We start from the raw sequence: 24,102 nt of genomic DNA on the forward strand, positions 1-24,102 counted from the left end.
GCACTTACCACTTAATTGTTAATGTATTTACTAAATTATATACTCCAAGAGCATAACTGTTGGACCTGCTGTCTGGACTCGAGAAATAGATCAAGATATTATTATCACACTCATACTTTTCATACTTTACAACTCTGCTAAGACAGCATTGAAGACTGCCCCCCCCCACTCCACCCCCCGCACAAGACTCCAGATCTATGATCTTGGCTAATGTATATAAATGGAAACCTTAGTTATGGACCGGCCTTAAGGACTCCTTGCACCGCCCCCCCCCATGCTGCTCCTTTGAACTATCATAATAAAACACTTTGGAGGACATTAGGAGAAGAAAGGGAAAACTGAAGTGGGGAAAAATCAGAGCAGAAGACAAACTATGAGAGACTATGGACTTCAGGAAACAATCTGAGGGTTTCAGAGGAGAGAAGCGTAGGGGGATGGGTTAGCTCAGTGATGGGTATTACGGAGAGCACCTGATGCAATGAGCACTGGGTGTTATAACACAAATAGTGAATCATGGAACACTACATCAAAAACGAATGAAGTACTCTATGGTGACTAATGCCACATTAAAAAACAAACAAACAAACAAATGCTTTCTGTGCTGTTCAAGGTAATGTATGACTTACTCTTTAATGTCTCCATTATCATCACTCCAAAGTTTCCTTAATATGTTGCTAAAACATCAGAGGACAATCATATTTATCATGTGTTAAAAAAAGACTTATGATGTTTTGATATCTTTGAGGGCCTCACCAATTGGTAAGACTGCCCCGTACAGGCTGACCAGTCAGAGGCAGCAAAGGGTCCATAAGGAAGCATACCTTTCATATGAGAACCAATCAATCCAGAGCCCACACTCTGAGCCACCTCCTTTGTTTGGCTCTTACAGTCCAGGAGAAAAGAGTCGTTGGCCTTAATCAACCAGAGCTCAATACCAGAGAAATAGAACCTGCCCTTATAGCCCAGAACCCACCACCACCATCCAAACTAGACAATCCCAAGCTGTTTCCCCTGCCCTGCCTGGTATTTCCCACTAAACACAATAAAGGCTCTCACCCTCACTCCTGCTTTTGCTTTCTGGCTCTGGTTCTTTCCCATGTGGCCCTGAGTGCATGCCTCTCATTTCTAGTAGAAATATGAGTAACAATAAATTTTTCTTCCAACGGCATGGACTTCTCTGCATTGTCACCCAGCCAACTTTAGAAATTAAGTCTTGGGCACAAATCAGAGCTATGTCCTCAACTGGTCTATCTACAGTGGTGGCTCGTGAATTTCTTCAATAGCTTATGCTATGGCAATATTCTAATACTCAATATGCTAATATTCACCTAAAAGCAGATCCACTACTAAAAGCTACTTGATGGAATTCGGTAGACTTGGTAATTTTTTTTTTTTAGCGGTTGAGAGGCCAAGGTTAAGGAGAAGTTAAGGCGAGGAGTTGCAAAGGTAGTAACACCTCCTATGAGTCTGAAGACAATGGCTCAGAACAAAGCATTAGCTCCAGTAGGGACGAGGCGATACTGGGCAACAGTCAGGGTTCAATTTTTCTCAGATGGCTGGCACAGCTCTCTACTCATTCAGATTTAGCTTCTCTGGTTTTTTAGTTTTGATGAACCCAGAATCAGTACAGGATCTTCTCATTGGGACAGAGCTACAGAAAAAGAGCTTTCTGCAAGCTGTGCCTGCTATTCATGTTGAGAACTGGAGATGGCGACCTCTCTACCCTATTCTGTGGGGGGTATTTAGGAAAAATAAAACCTCATGCCTTAAGCAAACAAAACTCACCCACATTTATTTTCCCTCCTAATGCTCTTTCTTCTTCATATCTATCACATTATTTTATAGATAACATCTAAAATTTAGAGTGGTATCTATCAAAGTAATTTAATATCAAAGGAGAAAGGAAGAAGAAACAGATGAGTACTTGGTAAAGGCAACTTAAAAATCATAATGACTTCTATGTAATACAGTTAGTCCAGGGAACAGACTATTTTGATTATAACAGCTACCAATTTTCAAATAATTTTAGGACAAAGTGATACTATTGTAGTTCATGGTAATGCTACCATCTATAATTTTGTTCCTTGATGATTCAAAAGTCCTATAGTAAGACTTGATATATGTTAATAATTGAGATACAACTTATGAAACAGTTTTGGTGCTTTTTGGTTTGGGAGGTAAGAGGGGTGATGTTTAAGAGAAGAAAGGACACCTTTGTGGTTATAAAAACAGGACAGCACTCCAAAAGTTGGCACATAAATTTGTTATGAACCACTTACGTGGTTGCATGGATAAATCTTAAAATTTTTTTTTAAAAATGTTTTCTAACTTTCAATTTTGAAGATGAAGACACATAGGGAATGTGATACCCTAAAAATCTCATGAGCTTTCAAAATACTGCTGGTCAGAGTATCAGTTGTATTCCAGAGACACAGGCAGGGATGGAATTATGAGTCAAGCCACTAAGGAGAGTGAAATGGAAAAACAACTAACAGAGTGTACAGAATGTACTTCAAGTAATATACTTAAGGACGAAAAATTACTCCCCCACACTGTTATTATTACTCTCTAAGTAGATTCTGTTTTTATTCTGATGTAACTAGACCATTAGTGTTGGAACATTTTCAGTAAAATTAAACTTGAATGTTCTGACGCTGAATGAGACCTTATTTTCTGAGAAATATTGGAAATGACATCTTCACGATAGAAAAGAGCTGTGGGGGCCATAGGGGGATCTGTTCTACTGCTTTAGCTAAATTTGTAGCAAATCTGTAGCAAACTGGAGTTTACGTTTCCTAAAGTTTGTAAAAGTTAGCTTCCCTTATAATACGACTTGAGATATTATTTCCCTGGCCCACCTTCCTGATTAAGAATGTCATCTAAGGGGCACCCAGGTGCCTCAATCGTTAAGTGTCTGCCTTCGGTTCATGTGATGACTGGGGTCCTGGGATTGAGTCCCATGTCAAGCTCCCTGCTCAGCGGGGAGCCTGCTTCTCCCTCTCCTTCCCTGAACCTTCCCCATCCCCCGACTTGGGCGCTTTTGAGCGTGTGCTCTCTAATAAATAAATAAAATCTTCAAAAAAAAAAAAAAAAGGAAACCATCTAAGTGCTCAGGAAGTGTCCATCAGCTGCTCTGCTCTAAGCAGAGGTGAGACGCTGGACAGAGCATGAAGCAGTCACAGTCCATTCCCTTGGGTGTCAAAAGACAAAGACAACAGAAACTTTTGTTGTTCTATCTACATCATTACTGCCAAACAGGCTTTTACACAAGAACACTCAGAACAAGCTGACAACTCAGAAAGAGGCAGACAGAATCAGGAAGAGATAAGTTAGTGGTTCTGGTCAGAGACCTGGGCCAGTGATGACATCTCCAGAGTAAGGTTGAGAAAGCAACAGCATCTGATGCATACAAGACAAGCACTGGTACTTTGAGCGTAGAGACTTAACTTCAGGAAGGCTCCTGGGGAAACTGATCACATGGTGGTTATTTTACACACTCTCAGCTGGAAACAGCAATGATATGTTTTAAGGTAGGAAAGATTCTTCAGAAGAAAAAGAAAGAGAATGGTCAGTGCATACCTATTTTCGTGAACCATTCCCAAGAAAGGTCCTCTGGCATACTAGACACAGTTCTGCTTTCTTTTAGATGATCAGGCTAAGATACAATGCCTAAGAAGGTTGAATACTATTGAACACATAAATCAATAAAATATTTTAGAAATCACTTGGCCAAATTGCCTTTAAAACATATTCAAGATGAGATTTGAGATTTGCAGCAAGTGAGGCACTAGAAACATCTGATTGGAAGTACTTTCACATTTTCTCTTTGTGATTAAGTTATATAAGAATAATATTTTCTCACTCCCATAATGAAACTGACCTTTAGCTACTGAAAACTCCAATGATTACAGTGAAACACGATCATAATAAAATGCTTGGTGGACTGATAAACAACCAACTTTTGACACTGTGAAATATATTTGTTAAAACTCAAATATCATACACCTTGAATGAATAAAGCAAAACTTACAGCTGTGATTTATTCCCTGGTCTGGTTCTCATCGTCTTTCCATTAAGAATATCCATATCATACACCAAGAAGCTAACTCAATGCACAAGCTGGTGAGGCCAGTGAGAACTTTTCAGTATTTCAGGTTCAAATGTTTATCCCAATTAATACTACCAACTTGCATCAGAGGTTAAAGTTGTCATATATTGTTCTTTAATAGATAACACCAGGTCTGATCACTTCTAAAACTTCTTTTTAAAAGACACAAAGACAAGTTTTAGGTTGAGGATGGAGGAAAAATTTGCTGAATCTTTACATCCTATTCCTACTTCCCGCTTCTTGCATATTGTCCTGGTGTGTTTTCCTGGAATAGATGCCCATTCCATAGCAGGTTTTCACATCTTCGTATATGAGTGGATGGATGGTGAACTCAAATGACTGATGGGCCTAATTTCCAATGCAAATCCTAGTAGCAAGAGGGCAATTTCCTAAATGCTTAGTACCCACCAAATTAATGAGACAGGGTTATGCTTTCAAGGAATTTTTTTGTGCTAGTTTGGCTGAATGTTTGACACCCCAATGCACATACAGTTTTAGCTAACTTTTGCTCACTCTTTCTTGAGTGTGTAGGGATATATATCTTCAGTTCAACTACACTGGTTCTCAGATTTTTCTCTATACCTTTGTGTATTCTGACGTTCGTTTGATTACAACATGCAATGCACAGCATCTGAACTACCGCAGGACACAAAATGCAGTTCTATCTGGCAGCCACTACTTCTTGGGTGACGACTAATCTGGGCTCCTGCACAGGACCACAGTTTGATTCCTCAACTTCACAGACAACTTCACAACGACACACAAAGCCTAAGCGGATTTTCAGTTAGCCTGTGCTCTGAGAAATATGCTTCCAGATAAAAATGTGGTTTCCCCTATCCTGTCTAGCCACCAAAGTATGCTGTTTCCATTTGGTGCAGCAAGACACTGTACCAGGGAGGGGGTCCTTTTTTTCTTGCAAAACCTAAACCACTTGCCAACCACCTGTGGTGTTCCCTGCTGTCGGCGAATGATACCCTGAGCGAATGCTTCAGAGAGATTCTCTTAGGTTCTTTTCCAATCATGAGCTCCATTCAAACTTCAGGCTAACCTTGCACAGAGTCAGGTTCCACGAGGCACAGACTTTTAAGATTTGAGAAGGAGTCAGTGTTTGTTAAGTGTTCCATTTTGTAACCCTATCAACAAGCATTTTACAGAGCATGATGAATGCGACACTACTCTCCATGCCTAGCGGCTCCTCACAAAAGTACAAGTGCTTCCAGAAACCTTGACAGAGAGAGATAATCAATTATTTCTCTCCCTGCTATTAACCAGCTCCTGCCGACTGTTCATCTTACGCGTGATGATGACTAATATGCGCCGAATGGCGAGCAGACGCTCTTTCAGGGAGATCATGCCAAGAATAGCCAGCTGAGCCTTGCGTTCCAGCGGCAACACTGCCAGGATCCACCAGGACCACGCGGGACCGCTAGGGTTACTCTGCAGAAGAAACGAAAGCAAAACGAAATTATCACCTAAAATACAAGTCTCCTCCTTCCCCACTACTGTCCTTTTGTTCCACCAACAAGGCAGGAGCCAGAATTAAATGCCACCTTCTACTTTAGGTCTATTTCCCATCCATCGAGCCCTTGACATAGAAAGTACTTTCTTGTTACACATTTAAATGTGGTAGAACTCACAAAACAAAGCGCTTGCAAGGAGAAGCAACTTCCATGGGGAAATTCCACAAATTAATTGCTTCTGTTCTCTCAAAGCTCTAGTTGGGAGTATACACCACTCAGACAAGGGGACCATAATTTTTAATCTATTCCCAGTATTCTGTGTTATTGTTTTTTAAGTTTTAAATACATCATAGAAAACTCTATATTAGGAAGGCTAAAAATATGTGTACAAGTTTGATTATTATAATAAAATTTGTAATAAAGCTTTTAGTAGCTATGTGATGAATGTGCAGACATAGATGAAAATCTACATATTATTAATTATATATATGGGAATCACCATGAATTAACTGTATAAGAATTATTATGCTAACTGATAGCATTTACTTCACATACCCAAGCACACATTTCTGGATTGAGCTCTAAGTAAAGCTGGTCAAACAGTTGTTCTCAGTAATTCTGGCATTAAGAGCCAAGATGTCCAGGCCTCCCTGCTTCCTGTCCTGGCTTCTTCCCCCAATCCTACCCCAAATGTATACAGACTTTGATACAGAATCCCTACTGGGAACTGAGAGGGTGGACACCAGTGTCAATTTATCTTAGGGGGAGGAAGAGTCTACTGAAAGACCAGGATTATTATATTTGAGACAATTTTTGGCTTACAGGAGGATGCTCCTGAGTTTTGGAAAAGACATAGGTGGGGGGTGGGCAGAAATCCTCAAGAGATAGAAAAAGAATGTAAAAATGGATGGGAGGGGCACCTGGGTGGCTCAGTGGGTTAAAGCCTCTGCCTTCGGCTCAGGTCGTGGTCCCAGGGTCCTGGGATCGAGCCCCACATCGGGCTCTCTGCTCAGCAGAGAGTCTGCTTCCTCCTCTCTCTCTCTGCCTGCCTCTCTGCCTACTTGTGATCTCTGTCTGTCAGATAAATAAATAAAATCTTAAAAAAAAATGGATGGGAAATACAAAGGACAGTTCGTCTTCCCCCAAACCTGCTGAGAGTTGGTCCTCCAGCCCTGTTCTCTCTGCAAGATAGGTGAGCACACACAGTGGAAGGAACTCCATACTCTCAGCCACAAGCCCAAGCAATCCTTGCCTGGCTCTGTCACTCAGAGAAGGGGGAGAGGATTCGTTTGCACTTATAACGTCTTCACAGCCTGAAGCCAGGCACTGCTTGAAGAGCCAGGTTCCCAGAAAGCTCCACACTTGTGGAGCACCAGAGAAAGCCAGGTTGTATAGAAGGCAGGAACACTTCTAATTTAACAAGAGTTAGATTTTCTCTTCATTTATTCAACACCTGTTTACCAGGTACAAGGCAATCTTATGGGCAAAACACAGAGGGTTCAGCCAGTATACAAGGCTTACTACTCTCTAAACAGCTGACTTAAATGATTTAAACAGCTGATTTAAATGAGGGAGAAGAAATAAAACAGCTAGATTAAATAGTTAGAGAGAAATAGAAGTACTAAAGCTGACAGCCAATCAGAATAAATTCTTTTGTGATAGAAAACAAATTACCTTTATGCAGTATTACTCAGAAAGCATTGACTGTTTTGCTCAAGGCACATGCTAATATACTAGGTGCTTCTTCGTTCTATTGATAGATGAATTGGTTCATAAGTGATCGTGATGGCAGCATAGTACTGCCAAACTTTCCTTCAGAATAATATGTCTTAGCACATTACAGCAGCAAATAATAGCATTGTAAAAGAAATAAGGAGACTATACCTGAGGCTCAGCTTCCCTGTCTGGCATTAACCCAAAATGGCTTAAAATTTGTTCTTTCATGTGATCCTGAAGTGAAGTAAACCAGGAAACCGACTGTTGATAAACTGAATCATGAAGGCTGGTAAGTTCTTCATAGGCTGGACCTTCCACCTGATCAAGGGAAAAGGGCCACCATTTCAACAGTTCCTTATTACACAGTGACATCTGCCGCATTTGCTAAGTGGACTTGTGGCATTTATTTCTTAGATAACTGATTAGTGTTTATAAACCTATTATAGGCTCAACATACAAATCTGTACTTTTCTTATACAATGAAGATCTATCTGCCTTGTCTATCTATAACATCCTGATTTTTCCCTTAACAATGTAAACATATCCCAGGTTACGATGAGCAATTTTCAATGGCTACATGCAATCCTACATTGGAAAATTTACTCTACCATCCAGATAAGATATATTTAAAAATAACACAGCAATATAAATATTTAAGCAAATGTGGGAAGGGGGGTTGTTTTATTTTTGTTGGTGGAGGTGAGAGAAGGGACCACCATTCCCTCAGGACAGTCTCCGAAATAGAATTGCTAAGTCAAAGAAGGAGACATTTAAAATATTGCATTCCCTATCACCAAACTACATTCCAAAAGACATATTCCAGCAATCACACATTCCCTTCATTAGCCTTATGCAGCAGTAGGCCCTGATGCTATAGATTTACCATGCTTTGCTTCTGGGTGCCTACCTCACTGCCAAGTCATTCATTTTAAGTATGCCCCAGTCCTACTCAGAAACACCTAAGTGGGAAAAGCACTGGGCTGGGGACCAGGGAACCCAGGTGTGTTCTGGCTTCATTGCTCATTCTCATGAGCCAGTCACACAGCCTCCTAAGGGGAGGGGTTTTTTTCATCTACAAAATGGGAATTCACCATTCAGGTGCTATCTGGTTGTAAAATACCACTATCTCTGAAAACTAGGATAAACTGAGGAATTAGATTATAATGCATACAACCATTCTCATTTTGACTTACACAAATTAAATATTCATATGTAGAAGGGGATTTTCTTTTTTTTTTTTTTAAACCACCAAAATTATTTCATGTTGTTGCTATGTAAGCGTCCATTTTAAAAACATGTACCACCAAAAATTGCCATTCACAACAACTGTCAGCAAACCCTCTCAGATTTGTTACTGGGGCAGCAGAGGGACCCCGAGAACAATCACACTCGGTCACATCCTTTAAACCCCACTCCCTGGTCCTGTGATGTTAGGGTTGACTCATTGTTCTTGGCCCCTACACTGTGAGGTCCTGTCCTCAGGATGACCAGAACCAGCACCTGGAAAAGGGAAGGTGCTGGTGCTGGGGGTGTGGCTCTCCTCATGGGCCTTATGAATGTACATCACTGTCCCCAAAGTGACTTCCGGTGTGATATCAGATAGCTGAAGACTCTCACCTTCCATGTTTCTAACTGTTAACCAAAGAATTCAAAATGGGTATACAATAATTCCAAGGATTTCCTCTTTCTAGATGGTTGTAATGCTTTTCTTGCAGGATAATTTACATACAGAAAAATGCATTAATCTTAATGGTTAGCTCAGAGTACTGTCTGCTGTATGCACCAGTGGGATCACAGTCCTCAACAGGACAGGGGACATTTCCATCACCCTCAATGGCCCTCCACCCCCAGCCAGTCTCTGCCCTCTAACACCAGAGACAAGTGATGCCTCATCTTGGAAGTATATAAATGGACCCACACAGCATGTGTGGTTGTGTGTCTGGCTTCCCTGGCTTAGCGTCACACTGAGAGACGTGTTCATTGAGAGACCTAGGAGATTCTTTCACATTATTCTGTGTGTGATCAGTTCCTTGGTTTTTATTGCCAAGTAGTTCTCCATTATAGAAATGGACTACAGTTTGTTTATCCATTCTTCTCCTGACGAGTCTCTGCACTATTTCTTGGTTTTGGCCATAAATGATAAGATGGCTAGGGACATCTTTTTACCCATCTTTCTGAGAATCCCTTCAAAACATTTTGTTAATCTGTCAAAATATGGGTTCTGATATTTCTATTGGACATACTAACATTTCTCAAGGGGTAAGAGATCTAAACCTTTTACACTGAACTTTAGAAGGCATTTTTAAGCATTGTTTTTTATATCATATCTCATTCTGAACTAACACCAGGATCCAGAACAGGGATGGATTACTACTCACAAGTCAAATCCTGTTCACTGCGTATGTCTATGTAAACAGCGTTGTCTTGGAAACCAGTCACACCAACTCATTCCCAGACTGTCTACAGCTGCTTCTGTGCTGCAATGGCAGAGCTGAGTCATTGCCACAGAGGACTGCTTGACCTGGAAATTCTCTGGTATTGACTGTACGAGCCTCTGTGGGAAAGGTCTGCCAACTCCTGAGCCAGAACGCCAAGACAACAAACCACAAAGGCATTTTGCAATGTGCAGCAGTAAGGTAATTTTTCTGAGGAGGACATGTGTCCACCAGCTTCAAATCAGGTGAAAAATCCACTGAAGTAATAAATAACTGAGGTGCTGAATTAGGGAAGGTATAAGTAATATTATCTGTAAAAATCTGACCAAGTTTTTCCACATGCACAGGAAAACAAGGTGATTGACCTCTGAACACACAGCTGTAAAATCAACCTCACCTTTTCATCTTCGAGATACTCGATGTCAGCTGTGTTATAGCCATCTCTGTGACGATGGCTTAGAACTTTGAACCGACTAATCCCAATGGCATCCACAACCGAACTCCCATCAGGAAATGTTCTGACATCCTTAATCTCCAGCATGCAGCCGTACTCCGAAATTCTGACAGGACAGTTGAGAGAAATAACAACGATTTTATAAATGCAGAAGATCCAAACAAAACAAATGGTGTCTCCACATGGGACCAGCAAGCTTATTTTCTCTAATAATACCTGCAGACAGTTCCTTCTGTTAAATGCAAAACATACGGGTGTACAAGGGCTGCATGGGGAGGGCTGGAGGGAAAACGGCCCTTGTGCCACCGTCTTTCAAACAGGCTAGTGCTTTGGAAGGACCCGAGAGGTAGAGAGAGAATCCTCAGTACTCTTGGTCAGGGTACCGTCAAGGGGTACAGAGAGCACAAGTTATGTCTGGGGCCCCCGTGTCCCTCACAGATTCTGCCCCCCCGCCATTTTCCAATGATGCAGCCCTGTCCTCCCCAACAAACCACTATGCAAAGGCATCTACAGTCACTGCCTTCATCTCCTGCTCCCTCCATACCCCTCCATTCCACTGAAATAACCCCACTGGAAGTCACACATGACTCTGGCATGAGCCTGCTGATCTGTCACTGACCCAACACCTTCTGCTGCTCTCTGGTGCCCTCCCTGACCAGTGCAGCCCTTCACAGCTTTCCTCCGTCCTCCACATGTCTCTCACTCACAGGGCCCGCTAAGGGTGGCATCCTCACTCCGAAGCTCTCCCGTGTGATCTTAACCACTCTCACTCTTTTAACTCTCACTCTAACTTCCTGAGGACACTAATAATTGAGCCCATTTCCTGTCAAGCACTATATGGAGCAGTTTATAATATGTTCTCATTCAGGCCTCACAAAAGCAGGAAGGTTAAAACCAAACAATATACATAAGGCCACAGTAAGATTTAGACCTGAGATCTGAACCCAACGCTATGTGATTCGAAATTAAATGAACAACTTCATCACATACCTTCAAGCTAACGATGAGTTCCAGCTATATGGCTGGACACCTCTTCTTGGATCTCTCCTAAAACTATCTCTTCCTGCTTACCTAACAGGCCGTGGCATGGATGGAGGTGTCCTTAAGACCCCCTTCAAGGGAGGACTTCCCAGCCATCAGCAGAAAAATGCCTTCAAATGTCAGCTCCTTCAAAGCCTATCTCCGCTGCAGCACCTGTCTTTCTAATGAGCGTTCTGTCCTGTCCTGTCTGTAGATAAGAACTTGTCCTTGCATCTGTACTCTAAAGCTTGTCCACATGGGGTCGTTAGAACATGGCCCCCCCAAAACTAGATGAATTCTTCCCACACACTTACAGGTTTCCTTCTCCTGGGCTGTGCCACAGGTAAGCCACACTTTTGTCTGCTGCTTTCCCTGGAGGGACTTGGCTTTCCGCATGTGTGGTGAGCAACATCTGCTCAGGAAACTTACGTCCTGTGGTTTATCTGGCGTAATGCTCTTCTTAGTGTGCTGTATCATTTATGGAAGCACAACTGCTGGAACTTGTTTTTTCACTCTGCTTTTGCTGATTTTGATGAATCAAATTTTAATATATTCAAATTTATTAATTTCCTCTCCCATAGTATGTGCTCTCAGCATTTTGTATTAAAAAATTCTTTCCCTTTTCCTAATTATAGTCTCCAATGTTTTCTCTTAACATTTTTATATGTTCTTTTTCACACTGAAAATGTAAATAACGTGTAATCTCTGTATATGGTGCAAGGCAGAGAAAAGATTATTTTTTCCCATTTGGACTGCCCACTAATTTTCTAAGCACCTTTTAAGTGAGCAGCTTGCCTTTTCTCACAAAATTATATGTAAATATGGGTCCATTTGTGAGTGGATCCATTTCTTACCTTCATATTCTATATTAGTGGTCTACTTACTAGGACTTCTAAATTTATTATGAGAGTGTTCTCCCATCTTACTCAACTGATGTCTTCAAAACTGTCATGGTCTTGGTCTTTTGCTTTTCCATAATAATTCTAAACAATTATTTTGAACAATTCCATGAAAAAACCCTCTTGGAATGCTGACTGAAACTACCTCAGATCTATAGACTAATTTGGGTAAACCTAATATTTCCATGATATTCAAGTCTATGCATACATTCACAGAAACGTTATTTCTCTCCATTTATTTAGATCTTCCCAAATATTTTTCAATAAAGCTGTAGATTTTTTTCTATAAAGGTCCTACACCAATCTTTCAAAAGATCTATTCCTAGGTATATATAGTAGAAACTAGAGGGTGGTTCTACATATCCATTCTTCCTTTCTTCCTGGGCACATGGCTGGGCTACATTTCCCAGCCTCCATTCCAATAGGTGTGAGCAACAGGGATGAGTCCTCCTTTTCTCCAGAATCCTGGAGCATATGTGTCTCTTCTACTAGCTAGAACTTGCATGTAGTGACCTCATGATAACCATGCAGTAACAACAAAGCCCTAGGGGTTAAGGAATCTAACAGTTTGGGAAGAATGCAGAGACCCCAGAGCAGCCATGGAGGGAGCTGCCTGCCAATTTGATGTAAAACAAGGAGAGGTAAAAACTTAAGAGCTGCGGTTATTGTAGGACTGAAATTTGCCTGGCTGTGTAGATGAAGGCTTCAATTTTTTTCCATTTTATTTTGTTTTATTTCTTTTCAGTGTTCCAGCATTCATTGTTTATGCACCACACCCTGTGCTCCATGTAATACATGCCCTCCTTAATTCCCAGCCCCAGGCTCACCAAACCCCCCCAAGCCCCCTCCCTTCCAAAACCATCAGTTTGTTTCTCAGAGTCCACAGTCTCTCATGGTTTGTCTCCCCCTCCAATTTCCCTCAACTAATTTTTTAGCAAATTTTTTAGACCTTAAAAGTTAGATTATATTTGTTTGCATGATGATGAACTATAAGAGAAGCATGGAGGAATGGATATGAACTGTATTTAGAGGAAAGCAAACAATATGATAGTGGACTAGCAAGTATGATGTCTGAGAGAAAGGAGTAGGAGATGATGCTAGAAAGAAGGCTGGGCTCACATCATAATGCGACCTCGGACTTACACATTTTTACGTAATGGGAGCCACTGGAAGTTTTCAACATCATCTTAAACTGTTCTTTGAGAAAAAATGAAAAATTACGTATTTATTTAGGACCCTCTGGATGCTGAAAAGTCTTACCCTGCGTGCTCAGCAGACAGACACATGCCAAACCGTTTGGTGCCAGTTTCCATGCATCTTCTTATCATAAGCCGATAGCGGGGCTCAAAGACATGAAGTGGACACGGGACGGTGGGGAAGGCCATGGCACACACAAAGATGGGGACATCTCTCGTCAGACTGTTGGGTAAGGGAAAACGTAAACTTATAAATAGGAGCCGTTAGAAACAAAAGGGAATATTAGTCACTGTAACATAGCAAAAGCTAGCCAACCTCAATTTCCTCATTTACAACAGAAAACCCTCAGGCCTGTCTCGGTCTTTAGTGGGGAAAGGAAGCCAAGGACCACCTCATGAGAAAGTTCTCAGCTTACCAGATTTCCTGACAAGCCTGTCGTATTTAATTTGATGAGATAGAACATGCTGAATTGTATTAATTTACTTAGAAAAAGTTACAGCTTACAACTATGATAACAAAAAAATTTTAAGGACCTTGAGGACATTATGCTAAGTGAAATAAGTCAGAAAAATGAATATTGAATGACCTCACTTACATGTAGAATCTTCAAAAAGAACAAAAGCAAACTCATAGATAAAGACAAAAGATTGGTGGTTGCCAGAGGCTGAGGTGGGGTGGGGAGGTGGGTGAAACAGATGAAGAGGGTGAAGGTACAAGCTTCCAGCTGTAAATAAAAAGGCCTGGGACGTAATGCACAGCATGTTGACTACGGTTAATAATACTGTGTTGCATGTTTGAAAGTTGATAAGAGAACAGATCTTACAAGCTCTCACCACAAGAAAAAAAATTTGCTAACTATGTTTAGTGATGGATGTTAAGACTTAATGTGATGGTCATTTTGTAATATATATAAATATCAAAGCATTATGTTACATACCTGAAATTCATATAATGCTATGCATCAATTTTACCTTAATAAAAATAAATAATAAGAAGAGAAAAAAGTTCTGACGCAAACAAAAACTACACAGTAGTCAAAGGTAATGAGTTCTAAATAAAAAAGAGTGGAAGAATTGTAAGACTTCAATAGTTAAAGTTTGCTACAACACACAACTCTGATCACTTTAAAAGACAAAAACAACCCTCAAGCCTATTTCAAGGGATAATCCTATTCTCCCTCCTGTTTCTATATACTGTGCCTTTTCAATTCTGAAAAATTCAGTACCACTTACTTAGATTCAAAAAGTAACTACATAATTTTGTGAAGACACACTTTTTTTTTAAGTGGGCTCCATACCCAGCATGGGGTCCAAAATGGGGTTTGAACTCATGATCCCAAGATCAAGACCTGAGCTGAGATCAAAAGTCAGACACTTAACCAACTGAGCCACCCAGGGGTCCCATGAAGACATACTTTTGAAATATTTTTTATGACCCTTTTCAATTAAATTTCCATAATTTTTTTGCAATTGATATTTTTTCTAATTTTAGGTCTAATTTCTCTGCTGGGGGTGTGTACCTGAAATAAAGTTATGAAAGCAAGGATTTCCTTCTTTAATCTGAACTCAAGACCAAGTACATACAACTTGACAACTTACTTTGATAGTTCTGTCATTTCTTCATCATAAATTCTCTTCCTATCAGAGAGTTCATCAGATAAGTATTGAAATATTAATTCTTCAGCCAGAATAGTTATATTAAAGTTTCTGCTTGCCAACAACTGTAACAAAAGGAAATGTTAAGTAATACCACATGGTAATTAATTCTAGAGGACAAAGTACTCTCTCCCCAATAGAAACAGTTAAAAAAAGAGGGAAAGGGGTAGAGTCTCTCGGAAGACAAAGAGATGGGGGATGGAGAGCCTGGAGGTCAGCCAGCCTGGGGTAGGGACAGGGGTAAGGCAGTTCTTCCCCTCTGATGAAAGGGCAGGAGAAGGTGTTCATCACCTGGAGGAAGGATGAGTGAATCCCAGCCTGACTAGCTTCTGCATTCTTAATCAAGTATTACAATGTCAGAGAAGGGAGAGGAAGCGTGTAGGATATGTTGCACAAGAAGAGAAATGGGAAATAATCATCTGAGAAAGTGGAAAATTGAAGCTACTAGAGACACACAGTAAGAATGACTACTAATGTTTTGAGTCTAAGACTTAGGACTGTGAATTTAAACTGAAACCAATCTTCCCAATTTTGTGGCTTTTGCTCTAGCTTTGCTTTGTTACTTATCTGGACATGTGCAAGAGGCAAAGTTGACTCTATCTGGATTGGGAAAGGGACAGAGGGACCAAGGAATTCAAGCTGGATGAGAAGGGAAATAGGTGGAACCTGAATTAAAATGTATCAGGATCAGTGGCTGGAGGGGTCCTATGTAGCTGAGGATCTATTATTATTCTGTGTGTGCATGTGTGTGCACTACTTTTATCTTAGGCCTACAAATTTGCAAGTAAGAGCTTTTTTCACTAACATCCTAATATATATCAGGTACCAAATGCAGATGCTTCATATAAATTAAGTTAGGCCTTAAAAGAGCCCCATTTCAGAAGTAATGTATACAGTGCACCAGTAGAGAAGGGGGTCTCAGAAAGGTTAGGGACTAGCTTCAAGCCACAGTGGCACCAGGACCTCAAGGCTGGTAGTTTTCAATGTGCTGCTGTTGCTTTGTTAACTTGTCGCATTCCTCTGCTTGGGCTGCTCTACATATTTCTAACAGTTACATCTGGGCAAGTCCTAGACATCCTGCCTCATCTCCCTTAAGCTTGTGTGAAACAAGCTATGGGTATTGCTGTCACTAAGAACTAGGAGTTCAACCTCGGGGACACAACTGTGTTTGAGACACTCAGTAACAGAATAGCCAGCAGAAACAAGTTTAACTTAATTCACAGTAAGTATTATTAATGACATCTGTATTTTAGATGGTTAGTTTTATGGCACCATTTTCTTGTAGAGTAAAACAACTTGCTTTATTTGGCATTATGTTACCCAAGGCTTCTATGCATACCTAGATAGCTGGTGGTTCATGTTAATGATAATGCATGTGAGAAAGTCTAAGCTCATGAAGCAGTTTCTGCATCAAAGAAAGAATGAGTTGTGACTTTTTATTTTACTTAGTTTTGTTATATTCTAATTTCTACACAATGGCAATCTATGCAGAGCTTGCCCTCAATCATTCACTCATTCATTTGTTCATTTACTCTTTCATTCAGCACGGAGTTCCTGAACTGCTATGTGTTCTGGCCCTGGAAATAGAGTGAAAACAAGACAGGAGGTTGTCTCTTTCCCTAAGGAATTTACACGACAGTGTCAACCTCAACACACTGCTTCATCACATAGTTCTATATCAGAGAGTACCAAACACGGAAGTGAACCAAAGGTTTGTGTTACAAACAGTGGTCATAAAGACATGCATTTTACTGTCTGAGAATAAACCCCCTCCAGGCCCACCAGCCCAGACAAGCATGGGTGCAACAAGGCAAGAGGCCAAATGTTATTCTACTGTTAACAAGAAGAGAGAGCAAACACAGTGCAGCAGACCTGCAGAGGAACCGCCAAAGGAAACTGTCACGCAGACTCAAAATCACCCACCATCATGACATATGGTGCATAGTACAATGATTCATTCCCATGATGAGAGCCGTGATTAACCTAGAGTTTCAGGATGTATGCAATTTAAAAAAGCAAGTATGTACATAGAATGATTTACAAAGATTTCAATTATAAAAACTTATTTTAACAAATTTTGGCAGTAAACTAAGTTATAATTATATAAAAATTCACATACGTATAACATCTCCTTTACCATATCAAATTTTTTTATTTAAAGATTTTATTTATTTATTTGACAGACATAGATTACAAGTAGGCAGAGAGGTAGGCAGAGAGAGAGGAGGAAGCAGGCTCCCCGCTGAGCAGAGAGCCCAAAGCGGAGCTCAATCCCAGGACCCTGGAACCACAACCTGAGCCAAAGGCTTTAACCCACTGAGCCACCCAGATGCCCTACCATATCAAATTTAAAATTAATTTTACTGGGCATTTGTTTTAAAAAAAACACTTAATCCCTGGGCGCCTGGGTGGCTCAGTTGGTGAGGCATCTGACTCTGATTTCAGCTCAGGTCATGGTCTCAGAGTCTTGAGATTAAGCCTCACATCAGAGCCCATGCTCAGCGGGGAGTCTGCTTGAGACTCTCTCTCCCTCCACTCTCCTCCCCCAGTTTACACCCACGCAAGCACACACACTCTTTTTCTGTCTCTAAAAATAGACAAATAAATTTTTAAAACACCACTTTGTCCTACTTAAAATATATTGAGTATAATCTCTAGAAGTAATTAAGGAAAATATTATTAGTATTATTTTATAGATTAAACTCCCCCCCTCCAAGAAGTTAAATAATTTGCTTCATGGAAGGTTAGTGGCACCAGAGCCCAAGAGAGTTGATACATATTCACAATTTGAAAAGTTGATCAGAAAGCCTTTAAAAGCTTTTAAGTGTTATTTTTTTGTATTTACCATACCTAAGGTATGGGTTTAGCAGTTTATTTTTGAGTTAGACATAACTAAATAGCTTCCCTCCATGGAATCTCAAGTGTTACCGGCTTTGATTACAGACAAAAGACACAACTGATAACACACCAAAACAATCTCCTAGTAGTCAAAACTGATCAAGTCTTTGATCCTATGCAAAACTGAGTACTACAATATGGCTTCCCCTTGAGATGAAGTAAAGGACAGAATCCTTAGCACATATTAAGTGTGCCATAATGTTATCTCATCCCTTTATGATTAACACCTGGTGAGGACTCAATATTGTTATCTCAACTATTTATAACATTGTAGGAGCTCCAATTATGTTACCCGTTTTCAATGTATCTCAACTACAATTCATGCCTAAAAATTTCCCTCAAGTTTAACTGCTTCTGTGTCTAAACTTCCCTTTTCTCTTTTTGAGAAATCAGAGAGGAAAAGACCTCTATTTGACTGAGAAATCCAACTTTCTTTAGTAAATGGGTCGTATAAGCAAAGCCAACCCCAGAAATGAGCATCTACTGAGGGATGAGAAGAGGGGCCGAATGGTCCTGTTGTTTCAGAAGAAATACTTACTTCTGAGAGTTTTTCTTTACACAGTGGACAGTGTGGGGCGTGGTCAAGGCAGCGCTCAAGGCATTTCAGGCAAAACATATGTCCACATGGTGTAGTAACAGGCTCAAAAAGCAACCTGGAAAATATATCTGAGTTTTTAGCCGAAAGTGTCCAAAAGAGATCTTCAAATAATCTATTTATTTTCAAAGAATTCCTTAAGACAATTCCCTCATGACTACAGAAATTACTGATATCCATTTTCCATTGAGATTTTCCTTATCAAATTTTTAGAAAATAAATCACTCATTACTAAGGTATACATAATTTCTCTGATAATAAAAAGCCCATTATGGTTAGGATATCCAATTCAGAAAGGATGAGCTTTTCAAAGAGTTACACAGGTTCTTTGTCATCTTACCTCATGCAGAGGGCACACTCAAAGTCAGTTACATCTATGGAGAGCTCTGGACTTTCTCCTACGTTAGAGGTCATGTTCCTTTGAGGTGAGGAATCTGCCTCTGAAAAAGTTTGAAATGCTATTATTAGCATTGCTCACCTGGACAAGAACATGCAACAACTGCATTTCCTCTGGCTAAAACACCAATATAACAAATCATGCTGGGTAAGATGTTTCCTATCAGATTAACCATACACAACAATAATTTATCTGGGCCGTAAGCATGAATAAAAGTTAAAGTTTTAACTCAATTTTCCCTATTTCTGACTATTAAGCCTTTGTAGGCTTAGTCATTTTAAACTGTTCTATCATCATAAAGCTGATCTATTCCTTTCATTATTCATTTTAAACTATTTGTATAATTTTTTTAATATACTGAATGTTAACTAACAGTCTATCACTCTGGAGTCATACAACTCCATGACAAAATCACTTGCTGACCTTTCTTGGGTACTTTCCCAGGGCCATTCAGCTCATGCATGTCCTCCAAATCATCTGGAAACTGTCTCTTTAAACCGGTGCTGGGTGCTACTGGAAGGATGCTCTCTAACACTTCTTTATCCTCTTCAAAGTGCAGACCCAGTATAAAATACAAAACTGAAGAATTGGTATTTCTAAACACATCAGATTTCTCAGATGCATTCTGTTTAAATAGGAAAAAAGAATCCTGAGTATTAAGAAATCATAGCATAACAGAAAACAAGAATCCTGTAGTGGCCTTTCTTAGAAATCTCTGGGAAAAAAGAGGGCTTATGCTCTTCCTTCATGATAGGTTTCATCTGTTAACTTTGAAGATGAGCTTTACACTTCCCACGGTTTAAAAAAAAAAAAAGAAAAATTCTTTTTGAGACAGATCAACTGAACATCAATCTTTGTATATTCAAATCACCCTTTTGCTTTCTTTTCTCCAAGCCAAAATTAACGAGAGTCTCCTGATGCCTCGGGTTCTCAACGTGTGACGTCCTGAATGCTTCTACATGTTTCTTTCAGTCGTTTTCATTACTTCCACCAACTTCCTTCAAAAGATTCAACTTTCAGGTTGAGGAGCTAGAAACCAGTCTTGAGAAGTAATTCCAACTAACATAATGCCACAATCTGAATAACTTATAAGTGTTCAAAATTACAAATTACGTAAAGGTTAATCAAGGTAATATTGACAAACACACATGTTACCTTAGAACCCCCAGCACCGCTGCCTTCTTCCAGAGGCTGGGTGTTTACATGGCTGGCACACTGAGCCTTTAGCCTGCTGTTCAGTATTCTGCTTTGGATGGAAGATGTCAAATTCTGATGCGTGTTTTCTGAAGCTGGAAAAAATACCTCACACATTACCTATAAAATTTCCAAGAAGAAAAAAAAAGTATTTTAAAACTCTTGAAAAATACATAATATACCTTAGAGATCCAAAGGAAACTGTAAGGCCAAGTAGACCTAACACACTGAAAAGAATAATTACCATATTCCAACTGCCACTATTTCAAAACTCAAGTTTCTGAAACTATAAAGCATTGATGAGGCATGTTATCTACCAGTCCCTCCCCAGCTTAGCCTTACCAGTTACAAAATATGAACATTACCATTTCTTCCTGCTGGGTCCTTACACACCTGCTACAGAAAATCACCCCTAAAAGTCTCATGAATAAGAGAGAAAATTAGAGGTTCAAAGGTTGCAAGGATCCTAAATTAAATTCGAGTTGTGATCACCCACAGGACTGAGATATTTCTAGAACACCGCTCAATGTACAAGAGAACCACAAGAGCCACCCAATAAAGAACTTTAAGGGAGACCAGGTGAAGAGCCATAATTCTAGTTCAAGAGCCATGAACTAGCCTTTGGTGGTGGTGGAAAGTAACTGCCAGTCACTTGATTGTCCTGCCAAACCTCATGGACTCAGCTGAATCCAAAGGCTAAGAGAGGTACAAAGGAGAAACAGAAACATAATAAAGAACCTGCCACTGTTCTTCATGTGACAGGTCAGTGCATCCGCACCCATGACCCCTGTATAAAGAAGGAACAGCACTCAGTAGGGACATCAATGTCCCCAGCACTGGCTCTGAGGGGCTCCAACAAAGCAGCAGAAGTCTGCCCAGGAGATGACCGCATTTCATGGGCATCAACAGGCTGGCAGTGTTTGGGCACTGAGATAGAAGATACCTACCACTCACAGAATGCTACAGGGAGAAAGTATCACCCACAAAGACAAGAAGCACCTCAAGCATCACCAGACCTGGACTGTGGCACTGAGACCTTTGTAAATCTGCTTAATTTTGAGTTCAGGCTGAGTTTCTTAAGCTGTTATAAGGAGCAGTTGAGATATGTTTTAAGGTTCCTGTGAAATTTGCAGGTGGGACAAAGCAGTCAGGGATAGAAAAGCCAATGTTAAGATTCAGTATTATTTTGACAAGTTGAAACAATGGCCAAAACCCATAAGTGATCATTTGACAGCATTAAGAAAGACCAGTGCCCTGCACAATACAAGGATAAAAAGTATTGCTAGAAGGTTCTCACAGAAAACAAAAAAAGATCTAGGTGTTTGGGCTAACTACAGTTCCTATAGGAGCCAAGAGTGTGATGGTATTAGCCTAAAATAAAAACCAAACACAAACAAAAAAACATACCTCATGGTATGAACAAAAGGGCAGGTAAAATTTCCCCCATCTGTCGCTGTCAGATGTGGATGCTGGGGGACACGAGAATGCATCCAGAGGAGGAAACCTTTTAACCTTGCAACTATTGTAAGGCCTCTTAAACATAGGGTGGATTCCCACAGTCAATGTGACTCGGTGACCTTTAATATGACTGGGTTAAAGACCTGAATAAGAGAAAAGATATTTCTGCATCATACTGACTAAGCTTGGCTGAGAATTTTAAGTCAAACTTTCCAGCTGAACTGGTATATTTTGTATATTATCACAATGTCTTTTATAGGGCTCCTATACAAACTGGAACGCTTGAAATTACAACTCTAAGAAAACTCACTCTGCTTCGCCTAGCCTCACACATCAACCCTGCCTCCTTAGCTCATGTCATTACTTCAGTGGAGCAGGGAGTGTACTAGTGCTATCTCATGATACGTAGTGTTTTATCCCTGGACGAACATTATCAAACGTGTGAAACTCATCATTAATCCTTGTGTTTTTAATCACATTGTCATGAATATTCAGAACTATATTTTTTGTTTACCTGACATTCAGGAGTTACTCAGCATGGACATCAAGGCTATAAATGAGACTTAAGAAAGAAATTCATTTAAAGAAAAATCACACCTTCTGTGCTTCTTTCTTCACTGAGTTACATTCAGGATTTAAAGAAAGGCAGTAGAGAAACTCCTTTAATGCTTCCTTACTTCTTCCCAATCCAGAAAGAGCCTGAGCCTTCATATGATGTCCCTGGATTCATCAAAAGACAAGATATACATTTTTTAAAAGTGTGATAATATAATTGCATACAAAGAGCCCCAGAAAAAAAATCATTAGAACTACTGAATTTTCATATCAGCTAGAATAAACAAAAACCCACCCGGAATGGCTCTAGGTCTACTACCCTGGAACTGGAGCAAATCTGAGTATTTCATAAACACAATCTATAAACAGAACACAGAAGTCACCAGACCAGGAATTTGAGCCCAAGGCAGTTTCAAGGGCCATGCTAAGTAAGAGAGAAGTGGCTATCTACCAATTTTAAAGATACTCAGTCATCACAGATCACAACCATGTTCCTGTGTTTCAGGAGCATAGTCTTGTGAGAGAAGACCAATATGACCAGAAATAGCTATAACATAAAGCATATAATACAAAATACTACAACAGACATAAACAAAATACAATATGGATCAGTATTTTCCACCAGAAGGTTTTTTTTGTTTTTTGTTTTTTTGTGGTGAGTGCAGTGTTTTCTCAAATCATTGTAAATACTGTAATTTGTTTTGTATTGTCAATACTGTAATTTGTCAGTTCATATATTTCCATTTGGGTCAGTCCTGATCATGCATTTTAGTCTTTTTCTTCTTTATTTTATTGAATTTTTTTTCTTGTTAGTCCCTGTTTCTTCATTCTTATTTTTAAAAAGATGTGCTGTTTCCAACTGGTTTGAGTCAGACCCTTGACCTCATAGAGACTTCATTGCCAAATGGAAGACTTTTTGGGTCCTTCATCTACGTAAGGGGGATCTATTTGAGAGGTTTGATTTTCAGGTATATAGTAGGGAAATCAAGCCTTAGGCTGGAAGCCCCATGTATCAGGATTTAGAGGGGCTTACTTAGGGGGCCGGGGGACCTCCTGCATGCATTGCTAGCCATACTTTTCCCAAGCAGTCTGTCCAAATTCTTTGCAGGAGGTGGGGGTGGGGCAATATGATTTATTTATTTTTTAATTTTTTAATTTTTATTTATTTATTTATTTTGTCCCACTACTGTTCTGCATGGCAGGATGAACTGGTGTTTCAAGCAACCCACCTTTCTCATTCCTTTCCCAAGAGCTTAAACTGAATCTTCTCTGGAGTTTGTTTTAGGACATGAGGTCAGCTCCCATTTGAACTATTTGAACTATAATGTTCTCTGTTTTTTCGTCCACTTACCTGCATCCCAAAAATCTGCTGAGCTTTCTCATCCCATAAATATACCCTATTCTCTTCCGTGGTAGACTTATACTTGCTTATACTTTCTTGCTGCCACAGTTTTATGGAGGTGTAATTTATATATAATAAAATTCACCAATTTTAAATGTATAATATAGGACTTTTGACAAATGTACACAGTGTGTAAGTACAACCACAATCATAACGTAGCACATTTCCATCACCCCAGAATGTTCTCACATGCTCTTCAAGTCGATCCTCACCTCTTTCCAAGTCTAAGAACCACTGATCAGTCACTACAGCTTTTTTTTTTTTTTTTTTGAGAATTTCACTTAATGAAATCACACATGTATTTGTGTGCCTTCTTTCATTTTAATGCGATGCTTCTGAAGTTCATCCACATTGCTGAACAGATCAATACTTCATTATTCCCTATTACCAAGTAGGTGTCAATGAATGATTATACTAAAATCTGTTTATTTATTTATATTTTTAATTTTTAAAAAGAAATATTATTATTTTCATAGTATTTCATTCAGGCAAGTGAATCATATGGTGAACCAGAATTTTTTTTTTTTTTAAGATTTTATTTATTTATTTGTGAGAGAGAGAGAGTGAGCGAGCACAGGCAGACAGAGTGGAAGGCAGAGTCAGAGGGAGAAGCAGGTTCCCTGCAGAGCAAGGAGCCCGATGTGGGACTCAATCCCAGG

General features: G+C 39.8%; 1 protein-coding gene across 1 annotated transcript in view; it reads right to left on the minus strand.

Annotated features, from left to right (window-relative positions):
• Positions 1 to 604: 604 nt before the first annotated feature.
• Positions 605 to 24,102, minus strand: part of LOC309858462 (LON peptidase N-terminal domain and RING finger protein 2-like) — a 34,509-nt gene continuing 11,011 nt past the window's right edge. The window contains exons 2-11 of the mRNA XM_082751144.1: positions 22,084 to 22,206; positions 19,990 to 20,148; positions 19,258 to 19,459; positions 18,778 to 18,877; positions 18,381 to 18,495; positions 14,888 to 15,009; positions 13,353 to 13,511; positions 10,117 to 10,279; positions 7,453 to 7,602; positions 605 to 5,545 (exon numbers count right to left, since the gene is read on the minus strand). Of these exons, the coding sequence (XP_082607270.1) occupies positions 5,351 to 5,545; positions 7,453 to 7,602; positions 10,117 to 10,279; positions 13,353 to 13,511; positions 14,888 to 15,009; positions 18,381 to 18,495; positions 18,778 to 18,877; positions 19,258 to 19,459; positions 19,990 to 20,148; positions 22,084 to 22,206 (1,488 nt within the window). The 3' untranslated portion in view covers positions 605 to 5,350. The remainder of the gene's footprint in view (positions 5,546 to 7,452; positions 7,603 to 10,116; positions 10,280 to 13,352; positions 13,512 to 14,887; positions 15,010 to 18,380; positions 18,496 to 18,777; positions 18,878 to 19,257; positions 19,460 to 19,989; positions 20,149 to 22,083; positions 22,207 to 24,102) is intronic.

Source organism: Mustela nivalis (assembly GCF_964662115.1).
Source record: "Mustela nivalis genome assembly, contig: HAP1_SCAFFOLD_2520, whole genome shotgun sequence".
Classification (NCBI taxonomy): Eukaryota; Metazoa; Chordata; class Mammalia; order Carnivora; family Mustelidae; genus Mustela; species Mustela nivalis.